A 21,567-nucleotide genomic window follows, 5' to 3' on the forward strand; every position below is an offset into this window, starting at 1 on the left:
TAATTAGAGTGTTGTGATCAACATTAAAACCGAACAAACATAGGTAAACAACGTTTCTACTGTAGAGCATAAGGAACTGTGTTCAATATCTCATAGTAACCTGTAATGAAAATAATATGAAAACCAATGTATGTATGTACACCTGTGACTGAAACATTATGCTTTATACCAGAAATTGGCATAACATTGTAAACTGACTACTTCAATTTTATATATATATCTCTTGAGCAAATGCAGGGGGGAGGGTATAGTTCACTGGTAGAGTGTGTGCTTAGCATGCATGAAGTCCTCGGTTCAATCCCCAGTACCTCCATTTAAAAAAAAAAAATGAACAAACAGAAAAGATCATGAGACTGTAGATTATTAATATGAGAAAATACCAGATTGTACCTCCCCGCAATAGGGGTTATATTGTTTCATGAAACTTTTGTTGGCTTTTAATATGTGCATATGTGTAAACACATATATTGTGGTACTAAGTTTTGATACACAATGTGTTTCTTACTATGGGTCTTGGGCAAAAATTTTCGGAAGCAGCTGGGTCCACTCAGGCACCTGGCTGCAGGCAGCGCGGGGGTGTGTGCTCGGGCAGGCAGCACAGGGCAACAGAGCCATGTCTTTTCGTTCTTTTGTGTTTAAGATTTAAACCCAGAACTGCCTTCTGCTTTCACCCCTCCCCCAAACCTGGCTGGACCCCTGCAGTGACCTCCTTACTGCCCCTCAGCTCCCAGTCCTGGGAGCCGCCTCCAGCCAGATCCCACGTCCACCACCAGCCAGTTGGAATTAACCAGGAGAAGCCTGTACAAAATACAGGTTTCTCTCCACCGGTGCCCGTGCCTTCCCCAGCGTCACGGAGAGCCAGTGAGTATAACAAGGCTGAGGAATTCACATTTTTGAAGTAGCTCCGTTGATTCCAGTACAGGTAGGCTAAAAATCACACTGCAGGGGAACAGTGCCCCCGAGCAGCAGACTTAACTTTCTACTCATGTGCCTAAGAGAATTTAAAGTAGCTGGTTATCCTCTCACACGCTCGCTGCCTTAGTCCATTCCAGCTCTGTAACAGAACGCCACAGCCTGGGCAGCTTATAAACAGCGGAAATCTATTGTTTACAGGCCCGGCGACTGGGCGTCCCAGGCAAAGGAGCCAACGTGGTTGAGTTGAAAGCCCTTTTCTTGGTTCATCGTAGGTGCCTTCTCACCATGTCCTCTCGTGTTGAAAGGGGCTGGGGGCTTTCTGGAGCCTCTTGTATGAGGCACTGATTTCATTCATGAGGGCCCCACCCCCCATCTCCCACAGGCCCCACCTCCTAATCCCATCACCTGTGGGGGCTGGGATTTCAACATGTGAATTTTGAGGGACACAAACCTTCAAACCATAGCACTTGATATCTAAAATCTTCTATCATTTTAATCGGTCACAAAGGATGATCTAATTCTCAATATTTTAATATTGACATTTAAAGTAAACCTGTTATGTGGCTTTATTTATGTCCAGGGTAATCTGTGGTAACATAGTGATTTGGTCTCTACCACTGACCCTTTAAAAAGTACGAGATCGAGCCCATCTTCAGCAGTAAAAGTTGAATCTTTCCTTTTTCTCAGGCCACTTGTACTCCGCTTCTTTCATCAGAGAGAAATAAAGCTAGACACTAGTTAAGGGGGTAAAGGCGGTTTTATTGAGTGATAAGCACTGCCGTGGAGAAGAGAGTTCACATAAACTGCGTCCAACTTCACAGAAAGAAAAGGCGAATGACTTGAAGTGCTGGGATGCGCTGAGGGACTGCAGGGGATGAGGGGCAGGACCGGTCCACGTGACTGGGCCATCTAGGTTTGCCCACTGACACTTACCTGGAAGAGAAGCAAACTTCTCATATCTCTGTGACAGGGGACAGGTGTGCAGATTGGAGCAAGGGCACCCACTGAAGTTAACAAGGGCCACCTCCTTGAATGCTTGCATTTCGAAGAGATGGCTTCCAGGTCCTTGATGAGTCATTTCTGGGTGGTACACCATTTATATCTCCAAAGTGGCAGAGAAAGGATTTAGAATTACACATTTTCTAAGGTAACTGCTCCAAGAGAGGAGTTAGAGGGTTTTGACTGGAACAGACTAAATTCTGCTGGCAGCATTGAGCTTTGTCAGGCAGGCTTTTTAAGAGAGACTCCGTCATCCTAGAGACAAGGCCTTAAGCCGCCAGAAGTCATGCCTCAAGTGCTGTTTGGTCCAGTTTCTTAGTAAAGGAGTTTAGATGGAGGCATTTTGTGCGAGAGCTTTTGTTGTTTGCTTTTATATAATTTTCATCATAATGCAAGTTGTTTTTATGCTTAAAGTCTTGTTTATCCGCATCAAAAATAGTTATATAAATAGAAATTAACATTAAAGTGTTTCTTGTGATCATAGGGCTCTAAGATTTTTTTAAAAATTATTCTTGTGTTATTTTTCAATTATTGCAGTATGTATTTGATCAGAACAACAAAGATGTGTTAATTTTTGAAAAATGAGTATTCATTACCCCCCCAAATTATATTTAAATTGCACCTCTTAATAATTTTGCCCTTGATTTTCCCATTATTTTATGGAGTTGCTTAGTAATGTAAACCGAATGCAAACCCTGACTTTTTCACCTGACTCTGTAGGTAGCAGCTGGGTTTTCTTAAGTCGCCTGCCATTTCCTGAACGGCCTTATCTTCAAGGTCATGCTGTGTTCATTTTTAAAAGGAAAAAAAGAAGCACCTGCTTTGCAAGATTTATCAGCCTGAAGGTACCTGCACACAAGGAAGGTTGTCTTGGTGGATTTTGAAACAAGCCATTACCTGAAAACGGTGGCCCTGATGGCATCACTCTTCTGCATAAGCGCCATCCTGTCAGCCTGGCACAGGGGCCCTGCAGTTAGCACCACTGCTTCGTCCTCCTCGGCTCTGACAGGCCTTAGGACTAGCCACCCCCAGCAAACCCAGCCTGCCTCCCAGCGCCCCCCCACCTCCCGTGGGGACAGAGCACCCCCTCCCGGGCCCTCCACTGCGGTGCTGTTCACCCTCCTGCACGTGTATAATGACCGTGCTTCTTTGTAATGTCTTTCCACCTAGACTCTGACATACCCAGGGGCAGGGACCTCATCTAATTTTGTCTGTGTCGCCAGCACCCAGCCCGAGGCAGAGGTATAGCGTGACCACTGGATGCATGTCGAATGAATACACCAAAAGTCATCACTGGTTTAATGTCCTTGAGCCTCTGCCTGCGTGGCTTCTAACTGCCGCAGACTGGCCTCTTACAGAAACAGGATACTGCGGTCATTGATGAATTGGAGCCTTTTGGCACATTCTGGACCACAAGTTTCTAGGGACTTGTTGAGAACATGTTATTTCATTGTGCTTTTAAAGCTTTTTTTCCCCCTGTATGTTGATCAGAGTCGTTTTGTAATTTAACAGCTATTTTCTTTTTGTCTACAATGTGCTAGACATTGCATCAGTGCTAGGAATACAGAGATTTAAAAAGCACAGTTTCTACCCTGAAGGATGACATTGTTTAGTCAGGGAAAGGTACAAGGAACTGACCATTCTAACACAGTGTGATGCGTTCTTGGATACAGGTAAGCTGTAGGAATGCACAGCAGTGGTTTTTAACCTGGGCCGCAGATGGTGTTAGGGACGACGTCTCAGAGGAGAGAACCCTGAGCTGATCTGGGAGGACAGCAAAGGCATGCTTCAGACAGAATGGCTTTTTTTCTTAGATAGCGATTAAAAAAAAAAAAAGATTCTCCTACTGTGTGTTTTTAAATGGGACCCGAATAAAACATTTCCATGTAATTATCCTCAGGATCCAAGTTTCCTTCAGCGGCTCCTGAATTCCTGCAGGTCAGCTCCCATAACTAACCCGGCACTCAAGGCTCCTTACAATTTATTCTCAGTTCATCTTTCCAGTTGTACCATTTTAATATTACTAATCGAGGCGGGGGAGGTCAGTAAACTGGCCTACAGGTCACATTCAGCCCATTGCCTGTTCTTACACAGCCCTGAGCTAAGACCGGCCTTTGCATCTCCTTAAAGGATTGTAAGAACCAACCAGCCAACCAACCAAAAGAGTATGTAACAGAGATCACAGTGGCCTGCAAAGCCCAACGCTTTCTCTCTGGCCCTTAACCCCCTGCTCTGTCAGGGAGGCCTGGACTCTGTAATGCTGAGCAGTCTCCTGGTGTGTAAGCAGGTGGACTGTGCGCTGGTGAGTTGCTGGAGCAGGGGACTTGCCAACAGACTGTCTGTAGAAGCTGGAGGAACAGATTGTCCAGGAGACTTCTGCCTGATTCCGTATTGAAACACGACTAGGAATTGGCCTTGCAAAGAAGAGGGGAAAGGGCATTTCACTGAGACAAGAAGATACGTCACAACACCAGGGAATGATGAGAAGTCTGGGCGCTGGGCGCTTAGGGTGTGGGTTACAATGACACTGTGAGGCTAGACGGTTACATGGGGCCAACTCGTGAAAGGCCTTGAGTGCCATGCTAAGGAATTTGGGGAGTTTATAGAAGGATTTTCCTGCAAGGGAATTACGTGATAAATGTATTAGGAAGATGAAAAGCTAACAGGTGGGAGGTGGCCTGTGTATTAGAGCAGTTGGTCAAATTGAAACTCAGCTTCCATTTTTTGAGACTTACTGTGGGTGAAGCATTCTGCTGATAGTTTGCTTACTGCCTCATTTAATTTCTTAAAGTGACACTGTGTAGACGACATTTTTCACTTTACAGATGAAGAAAGTAAGGCTTGATGCATGTTGTCGAGTTGCGTAGTCATCCAGGCAGTAAGGGTTAAACACAGGTTTTCTGAGTTTCGTGCTCTTCCTACTTACCAGCCGTTCCAGGGCTGGTTGGCCATGGCAAGGTAAACCTGGACCTGTCTAAGGACGGAGAGACCCACCGTTTCTCCCAGGACCCCGCTTCCTGCACGTGAGAGTCGCCTGCCCTGTTTCTGCATGCTTGGCAGTCTGTTGCTGAAACCCTTCCATGCCCCCCAGTTGGCTAGGCGAGTATAAACATTTGGCTAGGTGGTACAGCCAAATAACTTCCCAAACTCATATTTCTTTGAAAAACAAGTGTAAGTGAATAGGAAGGATTCACTAACCTAGTTTCTTTTTTTTCCCATTTTTTTTAAATTGAAGTATAGTCTACAATGTTGTATTAATTTCTGGTGTACAACATCATGTTTCAGTCATACATATGTTTCTTTTCATATTCTTTTTCATTATAGGTTACTATAAGATATTGAATATTGTTCCCTGTGCTATACAGAAGAAACTTGTTTATCTATTTTATACATAGTATCTGCAATCTCAAATTCCCAATTTATCCCTTCCCATCCCCTTCTCCCTTCCTGCTCCTCCTGCCCCGGTAACCATAAGTTTGTTTTCTATATCTGTGAATCTGTTTCCATTTTTTGTGTCATTTTTTTAGATTCCACGTATGAGTGATATCAAATGGTATTTGTCTTTCTCTTTCTGGCGTACTGTGCTCAGACTGACGATCTCCAGGTCAGAGAAGCTGTGGTCTGTTTACACAGTGGAATACCCAAGATTCTTATTTGCCCTTGCTTTTTGTTCAGCGCTCAGCCAGTGTACACTCCGTCATCCTCTGTGGGAGCCTGTGGCGAGCAGACATGACCGAGTAGGGGCTGTGTGATGCACAGTGAAAGGGGAGCACTTGGCTTGGTGACCAAGGGGTCTGAACTCTGACTTTCACTCTCCTCACTCTCATCATGAACCCAGACTGTCACCTAACCTCACTGGGGCTCAGTCTTGCCATCCATGTAATGGGGGAACGCAGGGAGGTCTGCTGAACTAAGTAAGCATGAGTTCTAGGATCTTGTATTTCTCAATCACAGAAAGGAGGTTATTAGCATTTTTAAAAATCTGTATTTACTAATTTAATAGTGCAAGTGATACCTCACTGTTTTTGTTTTATTCACATAAGAAAAAAGTAGTGTAGCAAAAGTCCTATTCACTGAAGTTGTAAGGAAGTTGTAAGTATTAAAATTTTACATTTGTTCTCTTTGTCACACTAATACCTTATTAATATGCCAGAGATAATAATGTAGGGTGATTTGTGTCACTCTTGTTCAGTTGCTTTTTTTTTTTTTTTTTGGCTAAAGCTCTCTGTGGAAGCACGTAAAGAAATGACTGGAAAGGCTATTAAGGCAGTCAAACATTTTATTGAGAAACCAAGGAAAAGAAGTTCAGAAGAAGATGTTCAAGAAGCTATCGATTCAAAAATGACCTACACGGATGCCTTGGATCATCTGGAGAAATCACTGGCTCACCTGGAAACCCTCAACCACAGCTTCATCGTTTCTCTGAGGACTAGCGAGCAGGTACTGCGTGAGAACTTCCTCTGGTCACTGTCTCGGGTGATACAGTGTGTGCTTTCATTTACCCTTTAAGGCTGTGTTTGCGGTTTTGACAGGGTTTTCAGTCTTGCAGATATTTTTGAAAATCATCCTCAAACCTTTGTCCTTTAACCTCTTCATTATTTCTTGATTGTCATTTGGGATTTTACTGCTTTAGAAGGAATTGTAGGTCATTTAAGACAGTCGATAACCTGTGGAGGAAGGAGGCGAGGAGGTGCGGGGGTGGGAGAGGAGGGGCCTGAGTTGAAGCCAGGATGGAGCTGGGGCCGAGAAGCTGAGAAATGATCAAGCCTCTGGTTTTCAGGCTTGGTAGGTGTTCTGCTCTCCAGTTGAATAACGATAGATTTTTTTCCCCTCTCATTTTCAGAAAAATTCAGAAATAGCCATCCATATGCTTCAGTGGTTTTTTCCCCCCAATTACATGTATTCATCCTGTTTTTATGTTGCATTTTCCAATATACCTTTATTATTGACGTAACTTGTTTTGGCTAATAAGATTGTTCGTAGGTGATTTCTACTTGAGGCCTTCGTGGCATCTCAGAAAGCACCCTGGTGGGAATGAGGAGCCCCTGCCGTGACGAGGCTGGGGACCAGGGAGCTGGGACCACGCGAGGGGACCCCTGTGGCCTCCGGAGCTTCTCTGCTGTCTTATCACCATTGTGGGAACTCTAACACGATTTTCCGTGACTGAAAAGTTGACAAATAAGTAAATAGTTTTCACCTAGGTGAAAACACTGTTTAGGTACATAAGAAATATTCCACTTGCCCTTTAATGCGATGGTAAATGAACCTATAAGTGGCCACTAACCTCCTCTTTTATTTTTCCTAAACCTTACTTGTTTACCGAATTGTATTCTTGGCTTGTAAAAAAAAAAAAGTTTTTTTTTCCTGACTAGAAAGATCAGTCAGTGGAGAGGAGTCCAGATAACGAACAAAGGGAAGATTTCAAAATATGTGTGAGACGCATAAATGCGTGGAAAAGATACTGGGGAGAATTCAGAAGCTCGATAACAGTTTTATTTCATTTTGTATTCAGTGCCCGTTAGCCTGTCTAACGAGTAACATCATATAATGACGTGAGCGGCGTAGACGCCTTTGCGGGGAGCATGTGCGCTTTACCGATCTTGATTGTATCCTGCTGGGATTCACAGTAGTTACAAGAACTAGGCTAAAATCTGACTCTTAAAGTAAAAGTGATTTATACCTACTAGTATATATTTTTTCTAATCACATATTCTGTATTCAGATCCGGAGAATTGTCCTTACCCTTCTTGGAATAAGTACAGTCTTTCAGTGGATAGAGTAGCGTATGCGAGGCCAGGGGGTTAGTAACAAAAAAGCTGCTTGCTTCAACTAGGCTGTGATTTAAGGGTACCAGCTGGCTCCTTGCGAATGTTCAGTTAGACCATGGATGGTCTATAATAGGAGACTCTTCTGGTTCCTAAACTGGACCTTATTTGATTTTGTTAAGGTGACTATCATAGCAAATGCTGGAAATAACCTTAACCTTATGTATTTGTCTCTTTTAAGTTCAGGCCTTGATTTTAACCTCTTTAATTATATAACCAATGAAAAAGCATCTTACATACTTGAGGTTAGTCCAATTTCAGTTAAAGGACTTTGTCCATTGGAGCCTCAGTTCCCTCTTGTCTCGGTAAATATATTAATAATTGCCCTGCCTAACCCATGGGCTTTTTTTTTTTTTAAAATAGAAAGTTTCACAATGAGAATAGTAACATGAAATCTCAACGTGCCCGACTCCCAGCTTCAACAATTATCAAAATGTGGCTGGTCTTATTTCATGCCTGCCCCTACCTACCCTTCCTATGCTCCTGTGGATCATTTTAAAGAAAAACCAAGTCATCTTTTCATCTTACCCACAAATCCTTCCATATCTGGTTCTCAAAGATACATTGAAACATCACTACCACCATTACGAATTAGAAAGTTGATAGTAGTTCTCTAATATCATCAGATGTCCAGTTAATGTTTCGATTTTCACATGGTTGTTTTGAAAGACAAAGCAGTTATATTCAGAATTACTTGCAAAACCTGGACAGCATTATTAACATTATCGTATTTGGTTTGTGGTCATATCTGGTAGCTTGTGTCCTGTTTCTTAAATGATTTATTGTCACATTAGTTTTTACAGCTGTTATCAAAGAGGGGCGGGCAGTGTGGGACGGGAGGGTGTAGTGGGGAAGGCAGAATTTTGGATTCTAATCCTGGCTCCATCAGTGGCTGGCTGTGTGATTCTGGGCACGCTCCTGAACATCTTTACCCTTCAATTTCTTTTTTGATAAAATGGGGCTAATTAAAACTCCTTGTGGGATAATTATAAACATTGAATTAGATAACATATGTACAATATGTGGGTTTACATAGTTGACGCTTAATAGATTATAACTGTTGAACATGGTTAGAACACAATAATAATGCTAGAGAAATTTGCATGTAACGAGCATTACTTGTGCCTGGCTTTGTGCCAAAGGACTGATTTTTATATTATTGAATGTGAACAACACCCTCTATTCACAGTTTTCCTCATCCTTATTTTACAGATACTAGAAATTGGAGATCTCAGCGGCTTACGAACTAGTAAGTCGTAAAGCAAGGGTTTTCACTCAAGTCCGGATGGTCCTGGAGACCAGGCTCTTAACAGCCACTACCTGTTGCTCTGTGTGGTGTTTGTGGTCGTAGCCCGTTTGCTTTGAGAGTCTCCTGAGAGTGTTTCACTCTGTCCATGTAGAAACGTTTAATTTCTATTTGATATTTACACATTGAATTCCATATCTTTGCAGGAAACACTGCAGAAATACAGTTACATCTATGATCTGTCCCGGTCAGAAAAAGAGAAAGTTCATGATCAGGCTGTGGCCATGTGTTTGGACGGGCAGCCTCTGAGAATGATTCAGCAGCTGCTCGAGGTGGCCGTCGGCCCCCTCAACATCTCGCCCAGGGATGTAGTACAGAGCGCAGTGATGAAAATCGTCTCTGCACTAAGGTAGGCGACAAAATCGTCACTGAGGAAAACCTAAGCAGTATTTTGCCAGTAAAAGTGCTTGTTTCACGGTTGTTATGAAGTAAACCATCATCGTGCATGTAGAAGCATTTTTATAAACTATGAAGTATTTGATAAAAGTGAGAGATTGCAAGTAGACTTCTGAGTCTCATGTCTTGAAATGTCTTGAAAATGGGGAACCACACAAATGTCTCGTCACTGGTATCATGTGTAACATGTCAAGAAGCTCGCTAACCTCCAGGTAGACCCTCTCCCCCACTCAGATAGTACCTGAAATCCGGGACAGACCGAAATGGCATGGGAACAGGTAACTGTTAGGCCATCACGCGACTTCAGTGTGGCTTCTCAGAGCTGTGTTTTCTCATTCCCTTCTCTGTAGCAGCGGGAAAACAGTTCCCAGGAGCTTCTTTTGAAGTACGCAAGGCAAGGTTAATCATATACTGAAGAAGCTAGACATCTGTTAAGGATCTTAGGAAGTTATTTACCTGCAAATAATGGCATAAAACCGACAATTGAGAAATTCTAGCTTTCTGTCAATTCGCCAGTACCATTGTAAGGGTGCCTCCAAGAGGATTAGGAGAGAGGGGAAAGTTAAGCTAAGAAAATAATGAGGCATCAAGTGCTTTCTGTGAATAATGCAATTAGGCTAAAAGATTTAGTTGTGTTTAATTTATTCTTCTTTTAAGCATTCTTTGTACTTTGCTGCTCTTGAGAAACTTTCTGATTAAATGCGTCTCAGTTTTCAGCAGCTGAACTGAAATCAAATGAGCCTTTATCAATTTAATTACCCAGCTTCATACAGCTTTCACCTTAATGCTCTGAGGTCTCTCATGATTTTAAATATAGGGAGAGAAATAAAATACCGTCACATTTTTTTAAGAAATAACAAATGTGAAAATTAATAAAGCTTTATTCTCTTGTGAGCTGACCATGTTTTGGTGGTGGTTTTTTAGAGGCACTTTCCTTATTCAAATGGTGACAGATAATTGCCATGTTTTGTATCTTTTGATTCAGCTGTCTTTTTTTCTTCCCTAAATCAAGGTTTAGATGAAGCTCACAAATACAGAAGTTTCAATAATTAGTGCTTTGAATGTAATTTAGCTTATTTTTTCAAAAATTGCACATTTTCATTAATCATCAAAATATGATGTGATATTTTTACATTTGTAAAATTCTGACAAATCATACTCCCCTCTCCTTCCCGGTACCCAGTTCTACTAAAGATTTTGTTCTGATCTAAGGTATATTGCACTTAGCACACAAAAGACATTCAATAAAAGTGAATTAACTCTTTCAGTAGTGGGAGGAAAGGGGACTTCAGGAGGTCAGCTACCTCTTCTTCAAAGGAAAAGAAATTGCTGTTGACAGCACCCATAACAGTTATCTTTTAGAAGGTTAGTAAAATTCAGTAGGCATAAAATGACAAAGGTGTGAGCATACTGAATCCAGGAGTTGGTTTCAATCCTATAACTTAAATTATTCAGAAAACTCATGTAAACCTTTTTCCTCTATTGCATTTTCAAAATTCAATAGAGTTCCAGAAATACACGTCTGTAAAATGGGCATAATAACAGGGCCTGCCTCGTGGGCTGCTGAGATTGTTCCAGGGCAGGATATGTGTAGGGCGCTTAGCAGTGCCTGGTACCTAGTAAGTACCCTGTAAATATTACTGCCTTGAAAAAAAGGCCAACTGGAGAATTTAGATGATTATTATATATTTAATGCTTAAAATAGCTCATATATTTAATGTCCATTGAATGTATTTTTGAATGACAGAATGCACGTAGATTTTGTTGTTCTCGTTTCTTTCCTTTTTTTTTTTTGTTACTCTTTTGATAGGAAAATGAGCGTATATTAGACTGTGAGTGTTCAGGGCAGAGAAGTTTTCATCTCCACATCCTTCGTACCCAGTACAGGAGTTGGCACACCAGTAGGCTGCGTATACTGTGAGGGGTTATGAGCCGGCCGTATGCGGTGCCGAGATCCAGCTGGGTTTACCCGAGTGTAAACTCCCAGCTTGTTTCCGAGACTTGAACCATCCTGTTCTGAATCCGTTCTTCTCTGTCTCCCTTCACAGTGAGGGCAGTGCTGACCTTGGAGGGCCGGCAGACCCGCTCCGCGTCCTGGAAGGGGTTGTCGCCGCAGTCCACGCCAGTGTGGACAAGGGGTAAGACTAGAGCAATTTGTGTGTCTGACTTAATGATGTCCGTCGAGTCTTTGAATTGCTTTTAGGATCCATGTTTATGGAGCTTCCAGGACTAAGCGTCTTTTCTAGGCGTTTCTGAAGGAAGAGCCAAGGACTTTGTGCATCTGGAGACACATTTTCCGGCCATCCTCTTACCCCATCAGCTCCGGCAGGACAACTCTCCTTCCCTCCTGAGCCTTGCTTGCGTGGAGCACTCCCTTCCGAGGGAGGCCACGGAAGGAAACTGCTCTGAGCCTCTGAGGACAGGAAGGCTGCACGTCTCCAGGGGGCTAAGTGTATGATTACGTATGGAAATTCCCCGAGTGTATATGTCATTTTTTTAAAAACCTTTTATATGTTAGATCTGTCTTGTCTGATGACTAAGCACATACGGGCTTTGTAAGTCTGGGGCAGTGTATGTCTCCGTGCCATTTTTAGAAGGATTTTTTGTTCAGGTGCAGTGGTAGTGGTAGGCATAGCAGCAACAGCAATGTGACAGTTTTCTGTGTCCCAGAGTTTTCAAAGACCTTTCGTATGTCTGATGTCCATGGCAGTCCTGGAAGGCCTCACTCCAGTTTTCTTTCTTTAGTGGAAAATATGATGTAATAATAATGAAGCATATTTGAGAAAACCCCTCATAGTTTATTCTGTAGTATAATTGGGTTTTTTGCATATTACCATCTAGTTATTGTTCAGTTACAGATATATTTTTATACAGTTTTGATCAAAACATATAAACACTTTTCTGTTTTACTTACTTGCTTTTGGAACTCTTTCCATTTATCTTTGTTGATTTAATGGTTGTGATTTTTGTTAGCTGCACATGTTGTTGCTGTTTTCAGATGAGGATAGAAGGGTTCACAGAGAGGAACTGACTTGCCCAGAGCCGTAGACCTGGGAGATAGACCCAGGATTCCAGCCCAGCCCTGCGTCATAATTTAGCACTCAGATGCCTTTTTAGCGCATTTCCATGCATCGCTTTGTGCCCAAGGTTTGAGTGAAAGAACACAGGCTGAGCCACGTGGGTGGATCTGGAAAAACACGGCGAGCAGAGCCCTCTACTTACTCGGCCTTTTCTTTGCATGGTTTTTCTAAACTCCTCTGTTTGTGAGTTGGCTGTAGCTACCTTAGGCCTCTTATTTCTAAAGAGGAATGTCATTGTTCTGTGTGTTGACCGCTTGTCATGCTCTGTGCTCCTTCGTGAGCAGTTAGTTCTGGGTCAGAAGTAAACACCAATCCAGAAGAGCTTGGAGCCTTGCCGGGAAGACCAGCTTGCCCATGGCCCTGGTTATGTGCAGCAGAGCAGTGAATGTCATGCAGAAAGCAAGGGAGTGGGGGCTTCTTCTGCCTGGGAAGTGAGGGCAGGAGCCGCAAGGGGTGGTATTGGACCTGGTCTATGAAACCTGAGTCCATGAGGAGGAGGAATAGGTGGATAATGGTACTCTAGGCTGGGGAAACTGCCAGAACAAGGCAGATGAAGGAGATGCAGGAGACAGATGCAGGCAGAGATGCTGCGTGGGAAACCGTCAATCAGCCACCTTCTAGAGGGTACGTGGAGCTGCTGCCATTCCAATCACAGCCCATCCGTCAGTTCCCAGCTCGCCGCCCCAGTGAGCTGCTGTCAGGTAGTGCTGACCTGAATTCTGGCTTCACATGATGAAAGGGATGTTAACAGGCACTGCTTTAAGCCCCTTCCAGTGGGGTCCCTCAGTCTTGTCCCTCCGGGACATCTCAGAAAGATTAGAAGGCAGTGTTTTTCTTAGAGAATTTCCAGCGAGATAGATAGAAGAATCCAGCAGACTATTTTTTTTAAGCTTTGATTTCCAAAGAGGAAGGCACTGGGGGAGAGAGAGAACAAGATCTTACTTTTCATCCCAGAGACAGAGAATAACAAAGCTCCTTAACAAACAAACAAAACAAACAAACAAAACACCACTTCAGTGAACCTTTTTTGTTTCCTTAAAAACAGAGGAAGAAAGACAAAGTCATAATTTCATTCCTGCCAGGTGTTCTTGAGTGTATGCAGTTAAACATGACGCCCTTCGGCTTCCGTTCCCCTTCCCGCCTGCGTGCCCGCTGGACTCACGCTCTTCCCAGGTCGTTCCCAGTGCGGTCTCAGAGTGACATGGGGATTCAAGCTCTTTTAAAGTAACGCTCTTGGGTCACTCATTACTTGTTCTGACATGACCAACTAACCTCCAGGAGGCCGTGCCAGGCTGGTGTGCCCTCACCCTGCCTCAGTCCCGGCCCTGTAATTGGGACATCCACTGCCCTCTGTGGCATCTGTTTAAATGGCCGATCACCTCTCTTCATACACATTGTCACCTCTCTCTCATACACACACACTCTCACACTCTTAGTGAGGCATACACCATCCCATAATATGTCTGCCAGGAAGATGGCATAGAAGAGTCAGTTTGGCCGTGTGTATAATGGCTACCACCAAGTGTTTGGTTTTGTGCTTAATTTTTAGAAGGTTTGTGCCATTATCAGCATGTCCTCCTTTGGCTCTTTTTATTTTACTTTTTAAATTGAAGTTTAGTTGATTTACAGTGTTATGTTAGTTTCTGGTGTGCAGCATAGTGATTCAGTTATATATGTATACTTTTTTTATATTCTTTTTCATTATAGGTTATTACAAGATACTGAATGTAGCTCCCTGTGTTACACAATAGGACCTTGTTTATTTACTATATATAGTAGTTTGTAGCTGCTAATCCCAAACTCCTAATTTATCCCTCCCCCACCTTTCCCCTTTGGTAACCATAAGTTTCTTTTCTACGTCTCTTTCTGTTTGTAAATAAGCACGTCTCTTTCTGTTTTGTAAATAAGTTCATCTGTATCATTTTTTTTTAATTCCACTTACAAGTGATAGCATATGGTATTTTTCTTTCTCTTTCTGTCTTGCTTCACATAGTATGGTAATTGCTAGGTCCATGATGCTGTAAATGGCCTCCTTTGACTTTTTATATTGGTACAGATATCATCTGCCTTTTAACTGTAGCCCCTGCCTGTCCCTTAAAGCCCCCTTTTCCTCTTCTTTTACTTGTGTTAAGTGTAAACGTCATAAAACCACGACACCCAGGCAGGCACCAGTGGAGCGATCAGACAGACTTCCAGTACAGACAGACTTCCTTTTCAGTTTAACCACATTCTTGCCTCTAGATAGCAGGGTGAAGCATTCTAGGGATTTGAAATGGTGTCAAAAGCCTTTTATAACATCTACAATTAAAGATGAGATTAAGATAATTAATTATTCAGAGGCTCATGCATACTAAATTTATTTTATGAATGTATGTTTTCTCCCATTGCAGGCATACCTCAGAGCTTCTGAGGGTTTGGTTCCAGATCACCACAATAAAGCGAGGCACACACATTTTTTGGTTTCCCAATGTTCATGAAAGTTATACTCTACTGTAGTCTGTTAATTGTGCAAGAACATTATGTCTGATAAAAACAGTGTGCGTACCTTAATTAAAAAATACCTTCTTGCTAAAAAAAATGCCGAAACAATTACAATAGTGACATCAAAGATCGCTGATCACAGAGCACCATACCAATGTAATAATAACGAAAAAGTTTGAAGTATTGTGAGTATTACCAAAATGCGACACAGAGCCGTGAAGTGAGCAAATGCTTTTGGAAAAATAACATCAATAGGCTTGCTCAGTGCACGGGTGCCAGCAACCTTCAGTTTGCAAAGAAACACAGTATCTGTGAAGTGTAATGAAAGGAGGTGTGCCTGCATTTATGTATATCTGTAACATCATATTTTGATAATATATTTTAAACTTCTAGTTTATGTTGAGAATTAGTTTATTAGTTTGCTTAAGAAAAATAAGTTTAAAAGCAATTCAAGTTAAAATTATAATGTTCTGAAATCGTATATCCGTTAAGCCAGGAATGAAGAAAATACCGCCATGCATTTTAAAAACAAAAATCTGATGAACATGTGTTGCTTACTCTGTGCCAAGAGCTTTGAAAGGGTTATTTAGCAACTCGCTCAAGTCCTTGGAGCCACCCTGTCGTGTCAGTAGTAGTAGTGATGGTACCATCTCCTTTTCACAGATTAGGAGATGAAGCTCGGACAGGTTTTGTCGTTTGTCCGGGGTCACCCAGGTGAGGACACGCTGTGCATTTCTCTCACCGTATCTCATCTCCTTCTGACATGAGAGAGCCTGCAGTGGACAGGAAAGCAGTGCTTCTCAAAAACATCATTGTGCTTAGAAATTAAAATACAGATTTTAAAACATCGATTTCATTTAGGTGGATGTGGGTGGGGCCTGAAATTCTGCATTTCTAACCCGCTCCCAAGTGCTCCCTAGTCCATAGACTGAAATTTGAGTCAAGGGGCATCTCCCTCCGTTTTCCCCCCTCTTCCACCTACTCCTCTCCGCCTTGGCCTTATTTCCTTGTCTTCTCCCTGCCTTCGCATACCTTTAAAGAGATTTCCTAACAAGAATGACCCACAAGCATGAACCAGTATGTTAGTGATTCTCAAAAGGATGTGCAGAAATAAATCCACTCAGGAAACAGTCAATTAATGAGGAATTCCTCTGTCGCTATTTAAGAAGGAAGCAAGAGTGCCTTCCAAACTGTTGAGTATTTTAGGAGTTTTCATGTGTTTGTTTAAATTGCTGCTTAATCACAGTGCCAGTCTCAGCTGTCTTCTGGCTTCATGGATATTGAAGTGTCCGATCATTCGGACTTCATTGAGCTCTTTGGTTGTTCCCTAGGGACTTCACATTATTTTTAAAGCACAGAAAAGACAAAAAAAAAAACAGAAAACAAAAACAAAGAAAACAAACCCACTAGAGCAAATTGAATCCCATTTCTTCTTACTCTTCATGCTCTATGAGGCAAAGTAAATCGTCAGATGTGCTCGGCACAGTGCATGAGCACACTGTGTCCTGGAATGCCGAGCCCTGCTGAAAGTCATAGTCCCCACCTAGGATGGGGGACCCACTCTACCAAGGCAGTATTTCTTGAGGCCACCTTAGGCCTTATTTATGACTCACAGCTGCCATTTCTGCCTTACTGCATCGAGATGCATGCTTGCTTTGATTGATGAAGGAACCTCAAGAAGATACTCTGATTGGCATACATTTGAAAGCCGGCCACAGGGACGTTGTATTTATCAAAAGCTAAGGTTTGAGATTGGGATTGTGTGCACACCAAGAGTATTGGCTTTGGGGGAAGTCACACTGTTTATACTACTGCAGTGCCATTGGCACATTTCACATTCATTTATTTTCATTTCCTCTGATTGTTTGCCAGGTGCCCTAGTTGGTTCATGGGAGCTTGTAAATAAAAGACATTGTCCTGGGAAATGTCTGTTCCACCCAATTCCATGAGTAGCGAGGAAAGCATGCACAGTGTGTGGACAGATTCCTTAACTGAGTTAAGGGACCTACCAGAAGTATGTGTATTTATGTCCCTCACTGTTCACTCACTCACAGTTACCTGTGCTTGCCTCTCCCACCCTCCCTCCTGCACGCCCACCTGCCTGTCCTTCCTCCTCTCTTTATCTAGCCTCGCATCTTACAGATCAGAATTTGCAAACTCATTTCCTACTGAGGCCAAGCAGGTAATGGAAATGAGCAAGTGGTCTGGGCTTAAGGGGAGGCAGGTAGTGGAGATGGCTGAGGGGAACTTGGGAGCTCAGGAGGCCATATCTAAAGGAGACAAGACAGCTGCCAGTGAGTTCTCATCCTCCAGCACTTAAAAGGGAGCTATGTTGTTAAGAGAGTAGATCCCAAGAGATCTCACCACAAGGAAAAGAAAGTTTTTTTTGTTTTTGTTTTTGTTTTTTTGTATCTATATGAGATGATGGATTTTCATTAAACTTACAGTGGTAATCTTTACAATATATGTAAGTCAAATCATTATGCTGTACACCTGAAACTTTCACAGTGTATGTCCATTGTATCTCAATAAAACTGGGGGAAAAGAGCTGAAAAGAATTTTTTTTCATTTTTATTGAAGTGTAGTTGATTTACAATGTTAGTTTCAGGTGTACAGCAAAGTGATTCTGTTATACTTGTGCATACATATATATATTTATTTTCAGGTTCTTTTCCATTATATGTTATTACAAAGAATTGAATATAGTTTAGTTCCCTGTGCTATACAGTAGGTCCTTGTTGTTCATCTGTTTTATACATAGTAATGTATGTCTGTCCATCCCCAACCCCTGATTTATCCCTCCCTGCCCTTCCCCCTTTAGTAACCATAGTCTATTTTCTATGTCCATGAGTCTTTTTGGTTTGTAAATAGAATTTGTTTTAGATTCCACATATAAGTGTTATCATACAATATTTATCTTTGTCTGATTTACTTCACTCAATATGATAGTATCTAGGTCCATCCGTGTTGCTGCAAATGGCATTATTTTATTCTTTTTTATGGCTGAGTAATATTCCACTGTATATGTGTATCACATCTTTTTCATCCAGTCATCTGTTGATGGACATTTAGGGTGTTTCCATGTCTTGGCTATTGTAAATAGTGCTGCTATAAACACTGGGGTGCATGTGTCTTTTTGAATTATAGTCTTCTCCAGATATATGCTGGATCATATGGTAGTTCTATTTTTAGTTTTTTAAGGCATCTCCATACTGTCCTCCATAGTGGCTGCACCAAATTGCATTCCTACCAACCGTGTAGGAGGGTTTCTTTTTCTCTACATCCTCTCCAACATTTATCATTTGTAGACTTTATAATGATGACCATTCTGACTAGTGTGAGGTGATACCTTATTGTAGTTTTGATTTGCATTTCTCTAATAATTAGTGATATTGAGCATCTTTTCATGTTCCTGTTGTGGAAAATCTTGATTGTGTAAAATATTTTAATTTTGAAAAATTGGCATATATTGTGTAAGCCAGTATGTAAATTTGGCTGCTGGTTTATAACTTCAATATCAAAGATTAGACAAAAAATGACCTTATGTTCCCTTCAAGCATTCAAATTCTATGACATTTATATTTACAAGAAATTGCAAAGGTCTGTGTTTTTCTTGTTTGAATGCAGTCTTTCCTTCCCCTAGTCTCAAGTAAGAACAATAATCTTATTTTGTGTAGTGCATCATGATATGTAAGTGCTTTTCATATTTGCTATCTCTTTTAATGTACCTTAAGCAATTAAGTTCAAGATTGGGTTATCTTCCTATGTTACACTATGCAGAATCTGCAAGCTCTTACAAAGGATCAGCTTGTTAACGTTCTCAGAATTTGTCTTTTTCTTTAATTCAGTAATTGCCTTTGTTTAGTTTCCATCTCCCTTCCATCCCTTTGTAGTTTTGTGAATACCCTCTCATGCTACATTACATGACAGAACATCACATTCTCCGGTTAATTATTCAGGGACCTATTTTTGTTGTCATTGTTGCTGCTCTTGAGCTTTCCTGCTAACAGAGCAACTTGTATATTTCAGAAGACGCCTTATCTTTTAGACCAAAACTGATTATATGAAATGTGCGTTCCCTTTTTAATTCTTAAAAAATAGTGTATTGAATTACCTTGTGCAGTATAATAACCTCCCCTGAAAATCCTCATTATAAGGAAAAAGGTAAAAGCAAATGTCTGCATATTTGCAATGAACTATGAGAGGTTTTTCTCTACTATCTGTTTTGTATCTAATAAAATCATTTGCATAACTTTTATAAGGTAAAAATGTTTTGAAATCATGTTCTCCTTCTATTCTTTAGCTCATTAAACCCTCTCCTTGCCTTCATAAAATACTGTAAAAATGGAATCATTTTTCTTCCCATTCTGGTTTTTTATATTATAAAAGGCATAATTAGTTATTTTTTACCCTCCTACTTACCTTGAAATTTTTCAAACCCACAGAAAAGTTGCAAAGATAGAAAAATGACTACATTTTCTTCCCCTTGATTCACCAGTTGTTAACATTTTATGACAATTCTTTTATTCTGCTTTTCTCTGTGTGTTATCTGCTGAATCATAAGAGTGACTATGAATTTTAAAAACTCTAATTGAAACCCAAATGTAAATATTTTGCAGCTAAAACCTGTAGGAGATAGTGTGCAGTTGGTGTCCTGGACAGCCTTTCCTGTAGTTACTTCTCATTTCTGTGTAGCCGTATTGAGCACAGACACTCCCATGATGTACAGTCAGGCTCATGTGGAACATGGTGCCCCTGGAACACAATGCTCCTGTTTTAGGAATGAGTTCTCGTAATTTTAGGACGTATTTGAACTATCAGCCAAAAGTTAGAGCAGTTTTCTCCAAAATGTCCAAGGTAAGAGGAATGTAACTCAATTTAATGACTTAGAAACACGATAATAGTAATCCTTCTGTATCACATCAGTATCTGAATAATTTAATCTACTGCCACAGTGTTCTGGAATATGCCCCTATTTGGTTAGCAGCGCATAGTGATTGACTGGGCAGTAAGACAGTCCAAGCTCAGGTATTGGCTCCGCTGCCTGCTGTGTGACCGTGGACGAGTTATTAAACCCTCTGTGGTGGTTTCCTCATCTTCAAACTGGAGATGGTAACAGAATACATGAGAAAGAGAGTGATGATGGAGTAATGTAGTTCATGGCGCATAGTCAGCTTTCATAGCTGATAACAGCTTTCATTCTTGTTCACCGTGTGCAGGTCTTACACTACTCTTACGACTTCCACCTGGGCTTCGTGACTCCACCTTCTTCTCATTCTAGCTCGTCCTACCTGCCCCCACTTGGAACACGGGTGGCAAGGTCAAAATGTCAGTTTCTCATGATGTGAAATTGGCTTGGGCTCAAAGCCGAAAACGTGATTTACTCTTCTCCTGAATTATACTTAATTTGACCACGCAGGCCTCACGGGAGGGCTCACGCATGCCCTGCCAGCCTACTTCTCTGAGCACTGTCATGACTGTGATATTTCACTGCTCAGAAATCCCCCTTCATTCCCGTTTCACACAAAATCAGACCATCGTCCTCGGTGATATCATTGTTGCCACTAATTGAAGCTCTTAGTTATGGGTCAGATATGGGTATTATATGCTTTATTATTCCATGTTACGTATTTAATTCTCAGCCACCCCAAGGGTAAAGGATTGTTACCCATCTCCAATTTACCAGTAAGAAACTGAGGCTGGGACCATTCGGTAACTTCTTGGTGAGCGTAGCGCCGTCGGGAAGCGGGGAGTCTGGGCCTGACAACGACAGGGCCCGTGCTTTCACAGCGTGGAGCTGCATTGCGCTTTGAGCCTGGTGTGCGAGCTCCTGGTGGTCCAGGTCAGCGGACCTCTCCTTGCTTAGCTCTCTCCTCTCGTTTACCTCCAGGCGTCTGTGGTTTTATCGCTCCCTGAACATGTGATGTCCTTTGAAATCTTTGACTTATTTTCCCCTTGCTGTACTCTTTCTCTGGAGTATATTTTGCCACCTTTCCATTTGTGTACCTTCTGTCTGTCCTTTATAACCCTGTTCAGAGGCCACGTCCTCTGCGAAGCCTTCTCTGATTCTACTAGCTCTTCCTCCAAAGCAGTTATTCAAATTTATATTATGTTAGTAATTGAGAGCATAGTCGCTTGTAGCACCTTTCTGTTCCATTGTGCTACTAGTTCTTTGAAGGCAGAGATCGTATCATTTTTCATCCTTGATTATCAAGTACAAACTAGTACTTTGATGATGCTGATATGATGATGATGATTGGATGATGGTTACTTTTTATTAAGTCCTCCCTCTGTGCCACATACAGTGCTAAGTGCTTTGTATATATTGTTTTGGTTTCACAGACTCCAAGAAACATTCTTCTTAGGACCTTTGTCTACTTAACTATAAAACGGGAATGATGACATTCATGATTTTTGAGAATTGTTAGGAAAGGATGGGCCAGGATTCACAGGTCCAGCCAGTTCCAAAATAATACTCTTAATAATACACAGTACTGTCTGATTGCTTGCACGTGGTAGATATCTGGGAAATGTTTATGGCATTCTGCTGCTTTTGCTCCCAGTC

At 41.7% G+C, this 21,567-nt stretch overlaps 1 protein-coding gene across 1 annotated transcript in view; it reads left to right on the forward strand.

Annotated features, from left to right (window-relative positions):
- The window catches only part of NBAS (NBAS subunit of NRZ tethering complex), a 276,510-nt gene that overhangs the window by 215,901 nt on the left and 39,042 nt on the right, over positions 1–21,567 (forward strand). The window contains exons 45-47 of the mRNA XM_072938186.1: positions 6,136–6,354; positions 9,192–9,394; positions 11,490–11,579. Coding sequence (XP_072794287.1) covers positions 6,136–6,354; positions 9,192–9,394; positions 11,490–11,579 — 512 coding nt within the window. The remainder of the gene's footprint in view (positions 1–6,135; positions 6,355–9,191; positions 9,395–11,489; positions 11,580–21,567) is intronic.

The sequence above is a fragment of the Vicugna pacos genome, chromosome 15 (assembly GCF_048564905.1).
Source record: "Vicugna pacos chromosome 15, VicPac4, whole genome shotgun sequence".
Classification (NCBI taxonomy): Eukaryota; Metazoa; Chordata; class Mammalia; order Artiodactyla; family Camelidae; genus Vicugna; species Vicugna pacos.